Below are 22,390 nucleotides of genomic sequence, written 5' to 3' on the forward strand. Positions count from 1 at the left end.
CAACATTATTTTGACGTCTAGTACAAAATACTCAACATCTAGTTCACTTTCTACCCAAGTACCCTCCACAAATGGGCAAGAGGCCAGTGGTGACGCAGCACAGTGCAGGCTCACCTCCTGACTCGTGTGGTCTTGCGCTGGGTAAAGGCTGGGGTAAACATTCAACTAATGTATCGGTTGCATTGTATTCACCAACACTGAGCCACCCAAATGGATTCTTAAAGTAACGAAACAAAATGTATTTAAATATTACGTTAGGCTTTATGGATGTACGTTTCTAATAGTATATAGGTCATTCAGTGACATATACAACCGATTTAAAAGGCTAATGCTTGATACATAGAAATCTATTTTTTTAAAGGACTACTCATCTTATTATAATAATTTGTGCAACAAACCAAACTCGGACTGGTTATGTTAAGACACAGCAAATCAAAATGAGTGTTGGGATTTAAAGAGCACAGTTGTTAGTAGAATTTCAAGCACGCATTCCGAAAACATGCTGTTTTTCCTTACCTTCTGAATATTGTAGATCTTAGAAAGAGAAAATATAATGTCAAAGAATGAGAGCTATGGCATATACAGAAGAGACAGTCTTGTGAAAATATCATGGAAATCAACATGTAATTGTTTTACAAGACAGTTAAAAGTATGAAAAAAAATTTGGAATGAAAAGAAAAGTCACTAAAGGAGTAGTTGCATGTGATAATAACATACGATGTAAATAAAATGTACAACATAACCGGTATGCAAGTGCCACAATAACTTTGAAACAAAACAAGGTACCAACAGCTTAATTTCCTCTATCACACTTCAGACCTATAACTGTTACAGAGACTTTGCAGAGACAAGACTCACAGGTATGGACGGACACTCGCTGGCCAGTGTTACACGTGCGCGCGCACACACACGCTGATAAACTGTCAACTACCCATCATAAGCCACGGGCACTCCCCAAAGTGTCACAACAATTTTGCAGGTATGCTTGTGTGTCACTTCGTTCCTGTTAAACACATTACCAGCTGTAATACATTCACAAAATGTATGTACGCATGTTGAACTTCTTTCACACCGTACGACAAACGTGCATTCCTAAATGAATCCACAGTGCCAGGAATGATATGGTAACAGTGTCCAGTACTTGAGGGTGGCCCAGGCAGTACTATATAGCTTCTCAAGGCTTGTCATGCTGATAAGCCTGGGCTGGAACCCACACACCCCAGGGAGCCAGGGTGGCTGTCAAGACCTGATTAAGCAGCCCCCACAACAAACCGTCATTGAACATTGACTCACCAGTTTAAGGCGAGGCTGTTAACAATAAGAGCAAGAGGAAAATGGCATGAGAAGGGGCCTAAAACTGTACAGCAGCTTCAAATCTAGAACTGTACAGCACTTTGCTTTGGCTCAGGGCAGAGGTTGACCTTAATGAAGGCTGCAATAAGCAATACTGGACTGTCTCGTCTGGCCGAAACAATTTCTGTAATATTATTTTCAATGCTGTTATAAAAAAAAGTGTTGGGATTTAAACCGAACAGAATTATTTTACGTTCTACTTCTGGGCAATCCGTTGATTTTCTTTGTCCAAGTCGACCAGGGTAAAGGCAAGGAAGTAAAGTGTATGGTAGTAGGCTGAAGCCATATCTGGCTGACTACACTAGTTCAGGATGTCCTTTCCACGTATTTCAAATAGTAAAGGCCCTCAAAATGTCCATGTCATTAAAAATATATATGAAGGTTTTCCACATCTCTAAAGTCTGGACTTTGTTTGGGGTGTATAAAAGTTCTGTATTCAATTGGTGTGATGTTCCAGTAATAATTAACTTAGCCCAATAAAAAAATGAGTAAAGTACTTCACTATAATAACTAAAGAAATACAAAGTCAATCAAATTAACATTTAACATGGTATTTTTTACATTACTCACGAAACACCGAAAACAGCTTGCTGCGCTGTAACTGTAGATAACAATAACCCAACTGAACTCATCATAATAAAGTGATATAAATGGGACAGGAGGAGTTTTTACATTAGACAAACTGCACTGTGGCATTATCCTTTTGTCGAGCAGGTTAAGGTGTGGCCACTAGATGTATTTAACATGACGAAGAAAAGCTGCACATTCTCAGTACCATGCTGGTAGGGGTGACAGTAGATAAAAGATAGCCACAACTCGCGCTCAATCAGAATTCACCGTGGTAAATACAGCCATCGATACACTGTATATACAGTGAGGGGAAAAAGTATCTGATCCCCTGCTGATTTTGTACGTTTGCCCACTTGATTTGCATTTTAATGAGGGAAATAAGTATTTGACCCCTCTGCAAAACATCACTTAGTACTTGGTGGCAAAACCCTTGTTGGCAATCACAGAGGTCAGACGTTTCTTGTAGTTGGCCACCAGGTTTGCACACATCTCAGGAGGGATTGTCCCACTCCTCTTTGCAGATCTTCTCCAAGTCATTAAGGTTTCGAGGCTGACGTTTGGCAACTCGAACCTTCAGCTCCCTCCACATATTTTACATGGGATTAAGGTCTGGAGACTGGCTAGGCCACTCCAGGACCTTAATGTGCTTCTTCTTGAGCCACTCCTTTGTTGCCTTGGCCGTGTGTTTTGGGTCATTGTCATGCTGGAATACCCATCCACGACCCATTTTCAATGCCCTGGCTGAGGGAAGGAGGTTCTCACCCAAGAGTTGACGGTACATGGCCCCGTCCATCGTTCCTTTGATGCGGTGAAGTTGTCCTGTCCCCTTAGCAGAAAAAACACCCCCAAAGCATAATGTTTCCACCTCCATGTTTGACGGTGGGGATGGTGTTCTTGGGGTCATGTGCAGCATTTCTCCTCCTCTAAACACGGCGAGTTGAGTTGATGCCAAAGAGCTCCATTTTGGTCTCATCTGACCACAACACTTTCATCCAGTTGTCCTCTGAATCATTCAGATGTTCATTGGCAAACTTCAGACAGGCATGTATATGTGTTTTTTTGAGCAGGGGGACCTTGCGAGCGCTGCAGGATTTCAGTCCTTCACGGCGTAGTGTGTTACCAATTGTTTTCTTGGTGACTATGGTCCCAGCTGCCTTGAGATAATTGACAAGATCCTCCCGTGTAGTTCTGGGCTGATTCCTCACCGTTCTCATGATCATTGGAACTCCACGAGGTGAGATCTTGCATGGAGCCCCAGGCCGAGGGAGATTGACAGTTCTTTTGTTTCTTCCATTTACGAATAATCGCACCAACTGTTGTCACCTTCTCACCAAGCCGCTTGGCAATGGTCTTGTGGCCCATTCCAGCCTTGTGTAGGTCTACAATCTTGTCCCTGACATCCTTGGAGAGCTCTTTGGTCTTGGCCATGGTGGAGAGTTTGGAATCTGATTGATTGCTTCTGTGGACAGGTGTCTTTTATACAGGTAACGAGCTGAGATTAGGAGCACACTCTTAAAGGGAGTGCTCCTAATCTCAGCTTGTTACCTGTATAAAAGACACCTGGGAGCCAGAAATCTTTCTGATTGAGAGGGGGTCAAATACTTATTTCCCTCATTAAAATGCAAATCAATTTATACAATTTTTGACATGCGCTTTTCTGGATTTTGTTGTTGTTATTCTGTCTCTCACTGTTCAAATAAACCTACCATCAAAATTATAGACTGATAATTTCTTTGTCAGTGGGCAAACGTACAAAATCAGAAGGGGATCAAATACTTTTTTCCCTCACTGTATGCGTCTATCCAATGACAGTACTCCCCCCTGTACTTTATCTTGATGGGGAACAATTTAATGTCTCCTTGAAGTGTTTTTGCCAATTTGCTAGATGCCACTTAGATAAATGCATGGTCTGCTCAATACATGCCACCAATAACAATGCTCTTTCGAGTTCAAAATGGTCAGGATGAATGTAACATTTGTGGCTTGGCTGACACCATCAAATCCGTTCCACATGAGCAACACTTTATCCAGTGCTCAACACACAGCCTGAGCCCAAAGCACTGATGTAATGAAACATATAAAATGTATGTCCGCAGCCCTTGAGTGGTTTCTTGTCTCCATAAACCTTGATTGTGAAAATCACTCCCCTTGCTAAAAGACAAAGAGAGAAGTGTGGACCTTGAGCATGACTTTACAAAGCAATGATTTTACCTGGACGTCGCAGTAATGGAAAACACTGACAAGGCTTGTTTACGGTGTTCTATTTATACCATATTTCTGAATGGAATATGGAGATAACGTTATCGTTTAATAACGATGTTGTTAAAATCAAACAGTATGCAACACTGGATTACGATCACATGCAACAATTGTATTGGACACAGTGCAAGTCCCAATTTCTAAAGTTAAAAAAGGATATTTCCATCAAATCATTACATATATGAAATAAGTGTTTTCAGACCTTTGCATAAATATGCAAAAACAAAGATCCCCCATATAGCCTTACAAGACTTTTGGGGCAAGTGCTGTTAGTGAGCACCTATGAAAGCCGGCACGGTACACGAGGGGGTGGGTGGCCAGCACCACACCCGACCGCTTTTGTCTCCCTAGTGGCAATGATTTTACACAACCACACCAAGTACTCATTCAAGGCTGAGCCGACCTATGGAAGGCACAGGAACGGCTCAGATAATTGCCACCAGTGTTGGCTGTGAGCGGGAATCGAACTTGGGTCGCTGGGTTTGTCGCGCAGCGCGCTAACCGCTACACTACCGTGCGGACAGGCACTCACACAGCGCTTTACCGTACACATAAAGACGCACCTTATGACAGCAATACATACTTTCTAGATACACAGTAGTAGTGCTTACAGGGGATTTACTATTTTTATATCGCACATCGCAGACCGAATGCTAGATCTACTGGTTTAAAAAAAGATGGGTGCATGCTTATAGGCAATTACAGTTGCCCTGGTCAGGTCAAAGTATCCATGCGGCAAAGTTTGGCCCGACTCACTATGCCTTCATGTAACCAGATAACACCCAAGGTGTTACTAGAAGACCTAACAGGGCTGCTGCCATCACTCCAATAGCAAGCCACTCCATCCAACTGGGGAACAGTGTGGCAGTATATAGCTTGGCACACTTGCCATCCCGAAAATATTATTGTCGAGCTTTTTCAAACCTCTGACCAATGTGGATTTTTACAATTAGTTTTTTTTTGTTGTTGCACCTAACACAGATACCGCAAGCAACAAAAATGTCAGTTTTTACGGGATAAGTTTTGCACAAATACAATGACAGTTTGACAAATAGTGTATCATATTATTGTAGTGGTGGGGAAAACACTACAGTATGACGACATAATACGAATTGATCATACTGTATTTACAATGTATGCAAGTTACCTAAGATTAGAGTATTAGCATGCAAATATGCCCAAGCTATTGCCAGCTCTTACGGTCTTACGAAGCCACAATTCAAATACCACCTGCAATCAGCTTATTGCATCGCTCCATCTCTGCAGTGTGTCACATTCTCAGGCGTGTTCCCTCCTACCATCTGCACGTGTGGTCGTAATTGGCGATAAAAGTGAACGAGGCTTATGAAGCAGACTGCAGCTCTAAATGTGCCAGATGATTTTCCAACTGGCAGCATCCACCTAAAAGGCCATGGCCAGGACCCTACATTGATAGCATCCCAAAAGGCCGAGGGCGTAACAAACCAACCCCTCGTCGGCACATGAAAGCGAATGAAAAAGCCCGTTCCTTGTTTACTATGTGCCAGGTAGGGTTGTTCCACTCACTTTTTAAGGACTCAATGAAGGCAATCACGTCTGGCAGGTTCACCAGTTCGTTTGACCGCCTATGAATTTTAGCTCGCCTAAAAAAAGACTGAGTATAAAGACTGACCTAGTTTAAAATACGGCCTAAATAAAACTACAGTGTAGAAATGTACTGGACAAATGAGCAGGATTACTCTAGAATTGAAGCTTTCGTGACCGCAGGAATTACTATAGTCATTGGTTCTTTCGGTAAAGTCACGTATGTACAAATAAAATAAAATTTTAATAAATCAAAAATAAAATAAATCACGACGTTTCGAACGCAACACAAACGCTCATCATCAGGTGAAAATGGGGCAAAACACGTGAACATGTTCATGTTCATGAACATGAACACAAAATGTAGTCATGAACAGAAAATTCAGCAGTCTTTTGAAATACGTGGTCAACCATGTTAGTTTCTAACTGTGTTGTTGGCCGGCTGGTTTGCATCACATTATGTTTGTAAGGTATGTTGAGTTGGCGTCTCCCATCTTCTTGCTGTATTTGCCTCCATGCAGTTTGCCGTTCTCTGTGTGCTCTGCGTGTGATATCCATCTCTGTGTTCCCTCGCTAGCTTCGAAAACATGTGGTTAATCTAAATTGTCTCATGGTTGTTGTTGTTGGCTTGCACCACATTGATTTTTGCAAACAGCGTTTTAATACGGTTTTTTTTGTGTGGAATATTTGCTGGTTTATTCGAGGATGTTTCTGTTACGCATTGTCGCTTTAAGATGTTCTGTGTTCAAATTTTGTTTGTTGCGGTTGCGCCTGACTTAAGAGCCGCATGGCTCACAGGGCTATACCTAATGAATGAAACTTGAAAACTTGATGTGTTTTGCCTCATTTCCACCTGATGATGAGTGCTCGTGTTGCGTTCGAAACGTCGTGATTATTTTTATTTTATTTTATTTGTGATTTATTTAAATTTGATTTTATTTCTACATACAGTGAGGGAAAAAAAGTATTTGATCCCTTGCTGATTTTGTACGTTTGCCCACTGACAAAGAAATGATCAGTCTATAATTTTAATGGTAGGTTTATTTGAACAGTGAAAGACAGAATAACAACAAAAAAATCCAGAAAAACGCATGTCAAAAATGTTAAATATATGATTTGCATTTTAATGAGGGAAATAAGTATTTGACCCCCTCTCAATCGGAAAGATGTCTGGCTCCCAGGTGTCTTTTATACAGGTAACGAGCTACGATTAGGAGCACACTCTTAAAGGGAGTGCTCATAATCTCAGCTTGTTACCTGTATAAAGGCACCTGTCCACAGAAGCAATCAATCAATCAGATTCCAAACTCTCCACCATGGCCAAGACCAAAGAGCTCTCCAAGGATGTCAGGGACAAGATTGTAGACCTACACAAGGCTGGAATGGGCTACAAGACCATTGCCAAGCAGCTTGGTGAGAAGGTGACAACAGTTGGTGCGATTATTCGCAAATGGAAGAAACACAAAAGAACTGTCAATCTTACTCAGCCTGGGGCTCCATGCAAGATCTCACCTCGTGGAGTTGCAATGATCATGAGAATGGTGAGGAATCAGCCCAGAACTACACGGGAGGATCTTGTCAATGATCTCAAGGCAGCTGGGACCATAGTCACCAAAAAAACAATTGGTAACACACTACGCCGTGAAGGACTGAAATCCTGCAGCGCCCGCAAGGTCCCCTGCTCAAGAAAGCACATATACATGCCCGTCTGAAGTTTGCCAATGAACATCTGAATGATTCAGAGGACAACTGGGTGAAAGTGTTGTGGTCAGATGAGACCAAAATGGAGCTCTTTGGAATCAACTCAACTCGCCGTGTTTGGAGGAGGAGGAATGCTGCCTATGACCCTAAGAACACCATCCCCACCATCAAACATGGAGGTGGAAACATTATGCTTTGGGGGTGTTTTTCTGCTAAGGGGACAGGACAACTTCACCGCATCAAAGGAACGATGGACGGGGCCATGTACCGTCAAATCTTGGGTGAGAACCTCCTTCCCTCAGCCAGGGCATTGAAAATGGGTCGTGGATGGGTATTCCAGCATGACAATGACCCAAAACACACGGCCAAGGCAACAAAGGAGTGGCTCAAGAAGAAGCACATTAAGGTCCTGGAGCAGCCTAGCCAGTCTCCAGACCTCAATCCCATAGAAAATCTGTGGAGGGAGCTGAAGGTTCGAGTTGCCAAACGTCAGCCTCGAAACCTTAATGACTTGGAGAAGATCTGCAAAGAGGAGTGGGACAAAATCCCTCCTGAGATGTGTGCAAACCTGGTGGACAACTACAAGAAACGTCTGACCTCTGTGATTGGCAACAAGGGTTTTGCCACCAAGTACTAAGTCATGTTTTGCCGAAGGGTCAAATTCTTATTTCCCTCATTAAAATGCAAATCAATTCATAACATTTTTGACATGCGTTTTTCTAGATTTTTTGTTGTTGTTATTCTGTCTCTCACTGTTCAAATAAACCTACCATTAAAATTATAGACTGATCATTTCTTTGTCAGTGGGCAAACGTACAAAATCAGCAGGGGATCAAATACTTTTTTCCCCTCACTGTACGTGACTTTACCGAAAGAACCAATGAGAGCAGGATTACATTTACTGTTTTTGCAGTGAAAACTTGCAGCAATAATGAGGTTAAAATCAGGTTAACACATCCCATGAAAAAATAAACTAAGGCCTCATCCCCTCCTTGAAAATTATGATACATTTTGGAGTCCTGAACAAAAAAAATTGCAGTGGAAATTTAACCAATGCCGTTGCACAACCAGCTTCTGCATTTTGATCTCAAAATTTCACGTGAGTCTGCTGACCACAGGATATTGACAAACAATATCTGAAAAAAGTAATAGTTACGTAACAGTTCTTCAGTTCATCAATTCAATCCGTGACCTTTACACTCTGAGTACATGCATAGATTTATTCACGTATGACAATTATTTATCACGTATCAAAAATTACAGTACACGCAAATAATATATGTAAAGCACCGTGGAGCCCACAAGCCAAACACAAACCAGATACAAACAAATTGATTCTTAAATCAAATCGCAACGTCGAATAATGGAAATCCATAAAAATAGAAACTTAAAACAAAAATAACATAAGCAAAGTAAGACAGAATGTGAATCCTTGAAGTTTGAAGCACATGAATGTCTGCTTGCATTTCAAAAACATAAAAAAAAATCGAACACTAATACATTATATATAAATATATGCATAAAAGGTGGCCAGATGAATCTGATTAGTCACCCATTCTTAAAACAGATTCTCAAATAGTGTTAATGGCCAGTTTGGTCCACAATGGTTACACCGTTAACGATCCCATTAAACCTGAGTTTGTGTACATTGCACGAGTATGAAACCAAAATGTAATTATCAGGGCTTGAATTTAGCCAAATTCATATTTTGACAAATTGTGAAAATTCGTAGCCCTGTAAACGTGCCCCCCCCCCCCGCCATGCAGTTACACTGATTTCACACTCAACAGCTATGCCAACAGCTACATTTTTTTAAAAAGAAATACCATACATTAAGAGTGTTCCACTTTCTGTAATACTGTCACTCTGCAACTGTGACATTGTCTGAGTGGATGTGCACACATGAAGTGTATCCATTAAATCGTTTTTCAACTGGCATGGACATTATTGTTTTCAGAAACCGCACTTGCTGCGATTTACATTCAATCAAAATTCTTTGAACGAAAAAAAATTCAACACTTTTGTGCACCCACTTACATCCTTCTGCTGCCTCTCCAGTTCTCGCAGGCGAATCTCTCTTGCCTCCGCTCGTGCAGCCCTCTTCGACGCAAGCTTGGCCTCCGCCTGACAAGTGAAAATCACATGACATACACGTCTGTAAGCACAAATGTTGCAACGTCGACTGCTTTCCCCAAGCCACGTAATGGGTTCAAGATTCTGCTGCACCTACACATTTTAACACAAAATGAATTTGTGCAGTTTTTGTGACGGTGACCTACTCGGGTGTGACCCAGAGATTTAGTGTGGATTGTTTCATTGAAAACTATCAACGCTACATTTCAGCTGTAGGTTAGACCTTTGGAATACTTGGATTGACTTGCTTTTGTTCACAATGTCAAATTTAAATTGAAACCATCGCAGGTGAGTTATATACCCATGCTGTCCCGAATGCAATTACCTTCTCAAGGCCATCCTATAAAACAAACTGATATTGCAGTTTATAGCAGCAAAGATTTGTAACGTCTATTAAGTAGCTTTTTATATTCTGCCTACTCTGCTGCTCAACTTGATTTTGCATGCTCAGCTAAAATGTATGCAGACCAGACAATAGGCCAATATGAAATAAATGTAGCACATTTTATATTTATATGCATGTCACGTGGATTACTCTCATATCAATTTCATGCACATCATTGTAAATTTAAGCTCTTGTTCCAAGCTACAAAGGTTCATATTCGACGAGCTGTTTTCCAATATTTGTTTTTTATTACTTTGTACGTGTATTATATAGAATATCCAATAAGAGCCTGACAATCGCCAGATATATGCGAGGATATGACTACAAAAGACAACAAATCTATGGCAGCCACTTTTTGTATTTGTTTTCAACAAAATCCTAAATAGCTCCAATCAGATGACATAGCAATTTTCCCACTTATAGTGGGCCTTTGCATGTTAAGATTATTATATTACAGAACAAAGTCGAAGACAGACGAGTAATTGTAATATTTGAGACATTTGTGAGGACTTTGCAACGTAGTATTTTATATCATCTGCTTCAATCATTAAAGGGTAACTGATCAGTGAGCACGTGGACATTTTAACTTTTTGATGGAAAATGTCATTTTCAATAATAAAATGATAACAGCTTAATGTAATTTCGATTATCCAAACAAACACGAAGACGGGAAGAAGAGACAAATATCTGGCAATAAGTCAGCTTTTCAAAATGCATTGGCTTTATTTTAAATTAACGACTGTACAGTATTGACAAATCATGTATTTAAATACCTCTTCCAATGAAAAACATATTTTTAAACATCCTTAGATAAAGTTTATCAGCAAGACTTCAAGATGTTGGGACATTATATTCAGCTGAACGTATATTCCACACACACAAAGGATGTTATGTTTGGCACTATTTCCATGCATTCAGCACGAGCCTAATGAACAAAAACTGGGTGTGGTTGTGATATTCTTTTCACCATCCTGACTTAACCTGCAATTATTTAATTCCTGCAGAATATGTTCTCGTTCAAAACACAGGAAGACAACTTCGAAGCCATTCATTGGTCATGCTTTGAAAATCCTGTTACATGTCATGCTCTTTAAAAAAACGAAATGTATTTCTGAGATGAAAATAAGACATGTGAAGTTAAACATTTCACTAATTTCCAATCGTGTATTTTAAAAGATTTGCCTTTACTAAAACGTACACGTACGAATGACCCTGAAGAACAGAACATAAAGGCACTTTGTAAAAAAATAATAGGACAAAGTGTTTCCACCCATCATCCCCTGGCCTTGCCAAATCTTGTATTGTGCCTTGGTTCGATATATGAGCGCATATTCAAAGTCCATTCCAAACAAACCTACTGATGGTTCGTGTCTGCCCTTGGCACTCTCCACAACCTGATTATGCCAGAGGATGGATAGAAAGTACCATGATTTTCAAGGAAATGCCAAGTCCAAATATACAGTACACCTACATATGACAAAACATTTGGCCTATAGTTTAATATGGTTCTCTAACACAATGCTTTTATATTCTGGGTTCTTTCGGTAAAGTCACGTAGAATGGAGATAAAATAATAAAAATAATAACAGAATAAAATTCTCACGACGTTTCGGCCACAAGTAGCCTTCCTCTACTTGTGTTGTGGCCGAAACGTCGTGAGAATTTTATTATTATTTGTATTATTTTATCTCCATTCTACGTGACTTTACCGAAAGAACCCAGAAGATGAATTCCTGCAGTCACGAAAGCTTTAAATCGAAATTTAATTCTTTTATAGTCGAATGTACGTGGCTAAAAGTCTCAAATACTTTTCAACAATATTATATGACTAAAGGAGTGTGTTTACATGATACTTATTATTTATATATCTAATCTTACATTCATAAAACAGGCTACTGATGAGCAACAAAAAATGGTTACTCGAAGAAATATTTCGTGAAAATTCACGAAAACAAAAACAGGTTTGCAATTCATGAGTTAAGAGTCTACAAATCTCTCGCCACTGGAGGCAATGTTCATTTCAAATGATTGGGTGGGTTCCTGCCTATGCCAGAAACACTACCAACACTCCTGCACCGTGAACTTAGAGTGAGACAGCGTGAGGTTGAGAGTAGGTGTAGACTTCTCGGTTCTCTGGACACTTTTGGAAAGTGTTTAGGGAAGTGTCATTTGAGCTTAGGCGAACATACACTGTGATATAGATGGTGTTGACCTACATAAACATATAGCCAGTGTAAGTACAAAGCCATATTGCTTAGCTTGCTCCTCTTATACTATACATCATTACATTGTTTAATGAAGTCATTTACAGCAAATAATATGGAGATAACACGTTGGCAGTGATGAACAAGGGCAATTAATAACTTGACATATTTGTCAATAACGCTGTGGCCATGAACGGAAACAAACATCGGTTACATCTCGAACAATGACACTTTCTTGATGTGACGAACAGTGTTGACTTGACAAAAGTTCCGAGTTTTTTTCATTTAATACATGTGTGTTTTTTTTATTGTGTAAGCCAAATTCACTTTTGAAGAGCTACACATCTAAGGCGTGCAGATCGAGCTATAAGGTGCCGGAGGAACACGCTATATAGTTGCACAAAACACTGGCACTGCACACTGTACTTTGGCTTGTTTGTAAGACCAGAAGGGGTTGACCCCATTATGTCAGCAACTGAGTCAGTGGCTTGGAAGCAACTCACTGTGAATAATAGCATGTCCCACGGTGCATTAAGCCAATTTACTTGACGTCTTCATATTAGACAATTTCTTGAATAGCAAATATATTTTTCAGTTAAGCATGTAAACCACTTTATCGCTACATACTTTATAACATGCAATACGTTTAACTTTTTGATAATTTCATTATTTTAATTGTTAAAGTCAATGTTAAATCATGACTAAGTTAATCACTTACATTAGCCACAGACTAAATATCCTTACCTCCATAGATGAGTATCCGGAATGTAAAATATTTGAGCTTAACTGTTAAGATTCTAAACCTTCTAAAATATCTAGTGAAGAATATGATCGTACAAAGGCGACAGGTTTCCTGTGATATGTATTCTGTATGTACTCACAATCGACCATGCAACACAGTACACGAGTACTAATGTCTTTGCAAGTATGTGCAGCACAACACTAAATAAATGCAGCTTAGCAGCTTGCAATCCCTTACACGAGACATCTTGCTAATCTCAGGATTTTCGAAGCACACTCAAATCCCCATGCTGTTGTACGGCCAACCTAGAATTAACTCCATGTTGCAACGAATGAGGACGTTTAATCATTTCTACAACGCTTAAGCTCTGCTAATACCAGACATATCGATGCGTCACTCTGGACGGCGCCTTACAATAGCAATATTAACAGACGCAATGTGTACGTACTAGACCAAAATAATTAAGTACAGAATGTAAATGATGTCTTAAGTCAGTGTTTTCCCACTCAAAGGACCAATGGAACAGCACTCGTGTCCACTGACAGCTCTGGACTCGTGATATCAATGCCACATTACCAAGGAAGGGTCAGCCTCTCACAGTATGAACAGTGCCGTCTCATCGTTGGCAATGTTCTAGTCACGACTGGAAGGACTCTCTCCATGTCATCACTATCCTGCGATGCCACCAAACATTGTCTTACTCGTGTGCATGATCCAATATCGTTGTTTAATGTCTGTTGTCCCTCGTGGGCATATTTACTCCTTTCGCTGCCACTTTGTAGTAAGTCTCGTCCATCTGCTGATATCCCTTCTCGCGATGTGTCCTGCCCTAGCCCACCTACTTTTTTTCACGGCCAACGTGATGGTTCTCATTTGCTCTCCGATCGATATGTCCCTCTCTCCGTCTCCCCATGCTCCTTTTGCGCATTCTTAAGCTTTTGTTCCACGTTTGTTGTCGAAGTTTACTTCTCGAATTTCATGACGGGCAATAAGCACCGGTCGAAAATCTCCTTTCGTCTCACAAGCACATTTACTTGTTTGTTTAAATAGCAAATTATAAATTAATGAATAATGTTACTTGTTATGACGTTCACATGTGAAATACCACAGGCATCTTGTATATTTTGTCACAGGGTTTATTTTGGACAGAAAGAGACAAATTGTATTCTTGGTTCTTTCGGTAAAGTCACGTAGAAGGGAAACAATAAAATAATAAAAATATAAAACAATAAAATCCTCACGACGTTTCGACTGCAACACAAGCAATCATGATCTGACGATGATGATTCTATTTTTATTATTTTATTGTTTCCCTTCTACGTGACTTTACCGAAAGAACCAATAATGTGAATCCCTGCAATCACGAAAGCTTTAAATCAAAAGAGACAAACTGTGTTTAGTGAAGCCAGATATGAGCTATTGCACATGTCTGGGCAAGGTCATCCACCTACAAAGTGCTATCAAAGCTACACCTCCACATCCAGTCGATGCACTGTATTCATTTGAAATTAATAGTGTGGCAGCTGAAGTGATTTACTTAGCAACAGACCATGTGCTCTCCCTCAGGTCATGCTTACTGGTTGGTCAAAAGGCAGTGCACAGCTGCAAGGGTTCAGTACTACAGCAAAAAAAAAAGAGACCCAAGCTTGCCGAGGATAAACATGCACTATATATAGCTCCCATTCCTAACGAGCCTCAACACCCAGACTACCTCCCATCTTGCTGCTGCCCTGCAGACAAAAGATAAGGACCTCTTACCTTCTTTATTTATATTAGGTCTTAAAAAAGATAATGATTTTAAAATAAATATCAGCACACACCTTTGGTTAGCATATCATTACTTTGCCCGCATGAACCCTCTGGAATGTTCCACCCACATGCGGGCCTCGGTCTCCCAGGATGATCTTCTTGCTCCCGTTGGTTATTTTGGTGACCGCATCAGAGGCTCATCCCACAGTCGTGCCAACAGCACAATACATATTTTGCGTTGCCCATGTACGATATAACAAATGTACGTGTACGATTAAGCAGCAGCAGCAGCAGCACTCTACATAAACCAGACATAACACAGCAACGTGTATTATTTTATTAAAACATGGCTGAGAAATTTTAAGCTGAAAAGCAAAAACGTGCCATTGTATCTGACAAAATGTTTGAAAAGAGGGGAAGAATGTATTAATGTTGAAAGTGAAAAGTGTCATATATGACGTTTGGAATAGCAGACCTTGGAATAGCAGTCCGGATTTGACAATGTTTGGAACAAGTGCGACAGGTTTGACAATCCTGACAAAATGGGAGTGGATTTCACAATTTTACAAATCTGCACTTAGAGCCTTAGTCATGACATGGTTGAATTTGAGGGTTATTCAATTGTACTTGGCCTGTAAAAAACAACGGATGCGCAATAAAATAATGATCTAGTACAACAACAAAAAATGCTCGCCAACTCGATAAGTTGGTGGGTGGCATCATAAGGATGTGACGTTCCAGTGAATACATACCCTTGGGCTTCATAGCCCATGGTTTGTGTTTGATACCCCTACTCTGAAATAAATGCACACAAAACAAAAAGTACTGAACCATAGCTTAAAAATAATTACACTTTTCCTCACACCTGCTATACAGTTTGCCTAATGCAGATGGTTAATATAAAATTTGGTAAATACAAATGAGCTCTACAAAAGCAAATAATCTGGAGGCATCCTGCATATTGTGGATATAATCTTTACTAAAGCAGTGATTATGCTCCCAACATTTGGAATGACAAAATGTACTTTGGCATGTATTGTGCTTCAAGCAAAGAGAGTAAACAATGTTGACTTTTTACTCTTGCCATTATTCTAAAGCTTACCTATCAATCACTGGCAAGTAAGGCATTGCCCAACCAAAAGGTTATGTGGTATCTGAGAGTAGACTCAATATCATTACGCTAGAAAATGTCAACATGACAGATATACATTTACTTATGTGATGCACCACTGGCACAAATGTAAGCAGAGTACAATGTCACGCACATTTTCTATATATCTCGGATTGGCATGCTTGGCTATGCACGGTGCAAAATAAGTTTACCATACATATGCTAATTTACAAAACTCTATTTCGTTATCTTCATCAGGCTTGATCAAGCCACTGCTGGATGAAGGCACCCACCCCCCCAAAACCGTCGCCATCCCTCAGTCCTGAAATGCAACGATCCATTTGGCACCTGCATAGGAGGTGATCCCATCATTCCAACTCCCCAGAAGACAGGCTTTTTCGGCATGATCCTTTTGGCTATCACTCAATCATTAGTCTCGATCATTGGCTAACAACTTCCCTTCTCGCGACATATACTGACAAAGCCCACTTACTTTTCTTAACAGTCACCATGTTGTCTTTAACTTGAGTATGTTCTGCAATACATGTGTTCCTCTTCCTGTTTCTTAAATGTAATTCGAAGCTTGCACCTTTCCCATTGCTTCTTTATGCATTTATCAGCTCTAATAAAATTGTTTCGTCAATTACCATGTTTACTAAACATGTGTTTTCGCTGGTTAATATATACCGATTATGTTTTTCTTTAATCAGTGCATGTTACACGACTGTATTGTGAAATATTTTTTGTAATTGTGGAATGCTTTGATTTTGTCTGAGTCGTCCTTGAAAAAGAGCATCTTAGCTTTGCTTAATGGGCTTAATTTGGGAAATAAACTTCTGATTCTTTCGAATAAACCAAATACTTACAAAGTATATCAGAATTCCCCTTTTCCGCTTTGATAAGGGGGCACGTGGAGGGGGGGTGCTTTTGGCAGTTCTTATGTGAAGAAGCATGACCAGGATGGATTTGATGCCGCTTCTTTGTCATTCATCTTATCCACACTTTTGTGCAGATAATTGGATGAAATGCATATTTTTGGAAGGCCATTTCAGTGGCAATTGTGGTCCGGGGCAAAATTCCTCAGATAAATGCAGATAATGGGATCAATTTGCTGCGAAACTTGTGAGTTACTCTTATCCGCCACTTATAGGTGACCCAGATCTCCAGAAAAATGTCAGTGACCGTCAGCATTGTCTTAAGCCTTTCCACCAGACGGGTCGGGCCAGTCATATGACCACTACCAACCACAACCATAACGCATTGTTGTTGTGCAGAAATTGCTGCAAGCATTTTTGTTGCCACATGTCATATGGTAGTTCAAGGCCTATAATAAGCAGGTGTGAATATTGCGTATGTACTGAATAGTGTTTATATTATATTATTTGGGTCTTTCGGTAAAGTCACGTAAAAAATTGTTCTACATGACTTTAGCGAAAGACCCAAAGAATATGAATTCCTGCAGTCACGAAAGCTTTAAGTCAGTGTTTATATTGTATAATGGCCTACTTTTATTTGTGGCTGAGGGAATCACCTTGGAATCTATTAAATAAAAATGTGTATACTGCATTACGATGATAGATCCTAGACATCATGAACTCAATGGCATCCTGGAAAAGTGTGGTGCACCCACTATTAATGAGTGCATATGTAAGTAAACACTAGTAAATATATAACGTGTTTGAAAGACTTATACACTGTGGCAGTGTATAAGTATAAAGTATATGTTAGTTTGATGGTGAATTCCCATGACACTCTCACCTCTTTATGAACCTGGCAAAAACACATACTACTCTTTGAATCGACGAGTGTACATGATATGCTGTGTAAATCATCAGCTGTGTTCTATCCAGTGCTGAAAACAGGTCCGCCCACGTCTCTGACATCCTTTATGACCCTCTGATGTCAAAATCCATCTCGATAGAGATGAGCTGACCTTATCGTCCCGTCTCCTAGTGGTTATCCACTCCCTCATGTGGCTGCCATCTATGTTATGTAGTCTTGTCCATCCGTTTTCATCCCGTCTAGGAACGTGTCCTGCCCAAGCACACATTAACTTTCTCAAACAGTCAAAAGGTCTCTAGCCTGCCCTTGTTCTTTGCTCGATGTTATTCTTTGTTTTGTCTGACAGTGTAATTTCAAGCACGCACTTCCCCATGTTTCTTTGCCTACTTTTAGTTTGTGTTCCATTTTCTTCGCCAGTGCCCATGATTCTGATAAAAAATGCAATGGCAGGAAATATGCTTTGATTGAAAACTGTCTTACCTTCGGCATAATGCTATTTTCATTTGAGAAGAAACATTTTATTTAGTAACTTTTATCTCAGTACACCTCCAACAGTTGCTCTCCATTTACTGTTTTTACAACTTTGTTCAGATAACAATCCAACGTTGATGTTTTTTTTTAAAGATGTATTATTAATTAACAAGTGCGTGACTTTTGCTTTGCTCATTTATCTTAACCACTCTTGGCATCCGTCGTCAAGTTCTGTGATCATATCCTGACGTTCACTATGTGTTGTTATAAAGAACATCTGACGTGGTAGTGTATCTGTCAATAGCCTTGACGTGAGTACATCTCCTTGCCTGACTTCTCTTCTATTTGAATTGTTAAGTTTCGTTGTACATGTCGTACAAGACCCATAGAAAATGTATGGTATTCTCACTGGAAGCTCACCTCCTTGACCATCCGGCTAAATGGGTCGTCATTGAATTTGAGTGTGAAGTGGTGTTAAGGCCATGGTAAATGTATGGTAATTCGACAGCAATCTCGCTGAACACATTCTCTATGAATATGGTAGTGTCTTTGTCGGGAAAATATGTTGACAATACATGGTATTTCCGAAGTAAATGTGTGGTTAGTTCACAGTAAATGTATGGGAAGTCCATAGTAAATCTATGGTAAGACCATATTTATATGGTAGATGTACGGTACATGTCACACTATCATCTGCCAGATGTACAGGAAAGTCCACAGTAAACCCATGGTAAGTCTACGGTAGATTCATGGTAAGTCAATGGTACTAACACAATCACCTGCCAGATGTAAATGAAAGTCCACAGTAAACCCATGGTAAGTCCATGGTCCCAACACAACCATCTGCCAGATGTATAGGCAAGTCCACAGTAAACCCATGGTAAGTCCACGGGAGATGTACGGTAAGTCCATGGTACTAACAACCATCTGCCAGATGTAAAGGCAAGTCCACTGTAAACCCATGGTAAGTCCACGGGAGATGTACGGTAAGTCCATGGTACTAACAACCATCTGCCAGATGTAAAGGCAAGTCCACTGTAAACCCATGGTAAGTCCACGGGAGATGTACGGTAAGTCCATGGTACTAACACCACCATCTGCCAGATGTAAAGGCAAGTTCACAGTAATCGCATGGTAACTCCACGGTCGATGCACGGTAAGTCCATGGTATTAACGGAATCACCTGCCAGATGTAAAAGCAGGTTCACAGTAAACCCATGGTAACTCCACGGTAAGTCCATGGTATTAACGGAATCACCTGCCAGATGTAAAAGCAGGTTCACAGTAAACCCATGGTAACTCCACGGTAGATGGACGGTAAGTCCATGGTATTAACGGAATCACCTGCCAGATGTAAAGGCAAGTTCACAGTAAACCCATGGTAACTCCACGGTCGATGTACGGTAAGTCCATGGTATTAACGGAATCACCTGTCAGATGTAAAGGCAAGTTCACAGTAATCGCATGCTAACTCCACGGTAAGTCCATGGTATTAACGGAATCGCCTGCCAGATGTAAAGGCAAGTTCACAGTAAACCCATGGTAACTCCACGGTAAGACCATGGTATTAACGGAATCGCCTGCCAGATGTAAAGGCAAGTTCACAGTAAACCCATGGTAACTCCGCGGGAGATGCACGGTAAGTCCATGGTATTAACGGAATCACCTGCCAGATGTAAAGGCAAGTTCACAGTAAACCCATGGTAACTCCGCGGTAGATGCACGGTAGGCCAAGTGCGCTTTCTCACCTCCTTGGCGATGTGGCTGAGCGCGTCGTCTTCGGCCGCGAACGTCTCCCGCACCGGGTTCCGTTTCCTGCCCGGCGTCCCCATGCTGCTCCCACTGCCGCCGCTTCTACTACTACGACTACAGTCCCACAACCACCACCACCAACAACTCTAGCGATGACTATCTATCACCTACGACTACAGTCCCACCACTAACTCTGGCGATACCACCACCACCACCACTCCTGCCTGTGACGACGGTCTCGAGTGAAGTTGGGAGCCGCTCGCGTTTAGCCTCGCAAGACGATTGCCCTCCTCCGGCCCCTCTCAAAACTCTTCGCGTTGCAACCCCAAGGGTGCCTGTGACACCAACAACAACAACCACCACCACAACCACCACCACCCCCTTCTCGCCGACGCTGCCGCGCCCTGAGCCAAAACTGCGTCTCTCTCCCCCCACACTCCCCCCTCTCTCTCTCTCACTGCTGCTGGTTGCCGTCTGTCTCTCTCTCTTTTATTTCTCGCGTGCTGCCCGGTTGGGTTGCCGTGGTTCCGCTGCTGCTGCTGCTGCCGTAGTTGTCGCTGTGGTTCTTCTTCCCTGCTGTTGCTGTAGCTCTGTGTGTCTGTGGTGGTGAGTGTGAACGCCGCCGCCGCCGCCTTGTTCGTAGTCTTCGTCTTCGCCGCCCGTCTCTCTCGAGAGGCCGAACCCGCCCTTGCCCAGCACGCCGGGTCCCCCACGCCAGGGTCGCGCGTGACGGACGCAGCAAACCGGCTGACCCGGGTTCAAAAAAAATAAATGTTTTTGCTTGCGTTTCGCTCAGGTAATGTAATAATCCATACTCTTTGGTTCTATTGGGTAAAGTCACGTAGGTGTGATTTTTTTTGTTATTTTATTTTCACCTACGTGACTTTACCCAATAGAACCAAAGAGTATGGATCCTAGCAGTCACGAAAGCTTTAAATCTAGAAATGTAATAATCGCCTAACAAGTGTGCCGCGTGGAAGGTTATCGTCCCCCGCCTGTAGGTGGGCAATTTTAAGCCGAGCCACAGGTCCCATTGTGGTCATGCAATCCAAACTACGGACCGTGTGTCCCACCTGAGGACGGTTGCTTGTGTGGCGATCGAAACGTGATCTTGTATTATTATTATTTTTATACCTACGTGACTTTACCGAAAGAACCAAAGAGTATGGATTCCTGCAGTCACGAAAGCTTCAGATCAAGATCGTGTAGTAAACCTTTGGTAAAAACAAAAATTTCCGCGTTGCTGCTCAACGTTTCTGGAAGACCATTCACCATTGGCGCTCATTTCCATTTTTGGTTTACTCCCTTCACAGCCCATCTTCATTAAAACCAAAACACACACATTACTTGCACCTAACTTGTTTTCGTGCGCCTCTGGCTCGTGATATTAGCACAGTTGTTATTTCATTCGCGTGTATTTCGACCATTAAATAACTCGTGCTAATGTTTGCAAGATTCCTTTAGTACCCTGAACTCATTCTCTGCGATATTGATGGTTTTGTTACGTTGCTGTGCTCACTTCACCACGGATCTGCCTTGTTAAATAGCCGGAAAAAAAATGGCTAATCGGGATCATCTAAGAAATAAAAGAAACTAAATTTAAAAACGAATAACAATATCTCTTTAATGTTCTCAATCGTAATTTAGTTAAGGTATTTATAAACATAATGTGGATAAACATAGGTTTCCCTCTCCCCCAAGTCTTATTGGCTGACTGATGATTATTGAAGTGTACGTGTGGTTTACTCATGGAATTCACTGAGAAAATTCAAATTTAATAATAACCACAGATTCATGTAACAACAGAAAAAAAACGTGCATTGGAAACAACGTGGTTCTCGACAGAATTTGAATTTCTGGTCAATTCTTGTTCTTTCATCTGAGCGATAACGGATGTGTCTGGAGCCAATTTGCTTAAAACAGGTCCCTGCAGGGTGGGCTGGTAGGAACATGGGAATTTTGCGCAATTTTATTTTTACACCCCAACAGCACGAGATTTCACTTCGTTAAAGTATTGAAAGGGGACGGACGGACACATTAATCTATTGCAGGCTGGTACACTCAGTTTACAACTTCGTTCCTACCAGTATAAGGGAATACCACTAAAACGTGTGCACGACTGGGTCACAACCCACTTGCTGTATTACCTTTGCCAAGTTTCACACGACATGATGGCTTCTGTAATTCACGAACCTGCCTACTAAGCGCTGGAATGCATGCACGGTTTCAATTCTCAAGACCATGGCATTACATATGTATCTTAAAGTTTGTAATCTTTTATTTACGTTGTCCTCGTTCAATTGCTGCTGTGGTTAAGAGGGCTCAGCGAACGTCCAGAAAATTGAGATAAAATTCCGTTATGTTATTGATTTACACCATCATCAGCCCTCCAGGGTTTATAGAATTACTCTGTGGGAAGTCGACTGGTCAATTAGTGGATAAGCTGGCCTCTGTCGTAGGAATGTGGAATTTCCACTACTAGCTCAGGGACGCGAAAATAGACAATCGCAAACATTTGTTAAAACAGGGACGAAAGACACGGCACCCATTTAATCCTCGTCGATTATTTATAATAAAAAACATGTTTAGGAGGCAGGAAATTAGTTGTAAACGTT

At 41.1% G+C, this 22,390-nt stretch overlaps 1 protein-coding gene across 11 annotated transcripts in view; it reads right to left on the reverse strand.

The window, feature by feature from the left end:
- LOC116938765 (leucine-rich repeat flightless-interacting protein 2) overlaps positions 1–20,496 on the reverse strand; it is a 53,011-nt gene extending 32,515 nt beyond the window's left edge. For 7 of the 11 annotated variants that reach the window (XM_032946367.2, XM_032946364.2, XM_032946363.2 and 4 more), the window contains exons 1-3: positions 19,772–20,495; positions 9,484–9,570; positions 517–534 (exon numbers count right to left, since the gene is read on the reverse strand). In XM_032946367.2, the coding sequence (XP_032802258.1) occupies positions 517–534; positions 9,484–9,570; positions 19,772–19,855 (189 nt within the window). In that variant the 5' untranslated portion in view covers positions 19,856–20,495. Of the gene's footprint in view, positions 1–516; positions 535–9,483; positions 9,571–19,771 lie in introns of all 11 variants that reach the window. The other 4 variants (XM_032946369.2, XM_032946366.2, XM_032946361.2 and 1 more) reach the window with 3 other exon arrangements.
- Between the last annotated feature and the right edge of the window lie 1,894 nt (positions 20,497–22,390).

Source organism: Petromyzon marinus, chromosome 4 (assembly GCF_048934315.1).
Source record: "Petromyzon marinus isolate PM22_M1 ecotype Great Lakes invasive population chromosome 4, UKy_Petmar_22M1.pri1.0, whole genome shotgun sequence".
In the NCBI taxonomy this organism is placed as follows: domain Eukaryota; kingdom Metazoa; phylum Chordata; class Hyperoartia; order Petromyzontiformes; family Petromyzontidae; genus Petromyzon; species Petromyzon marinus.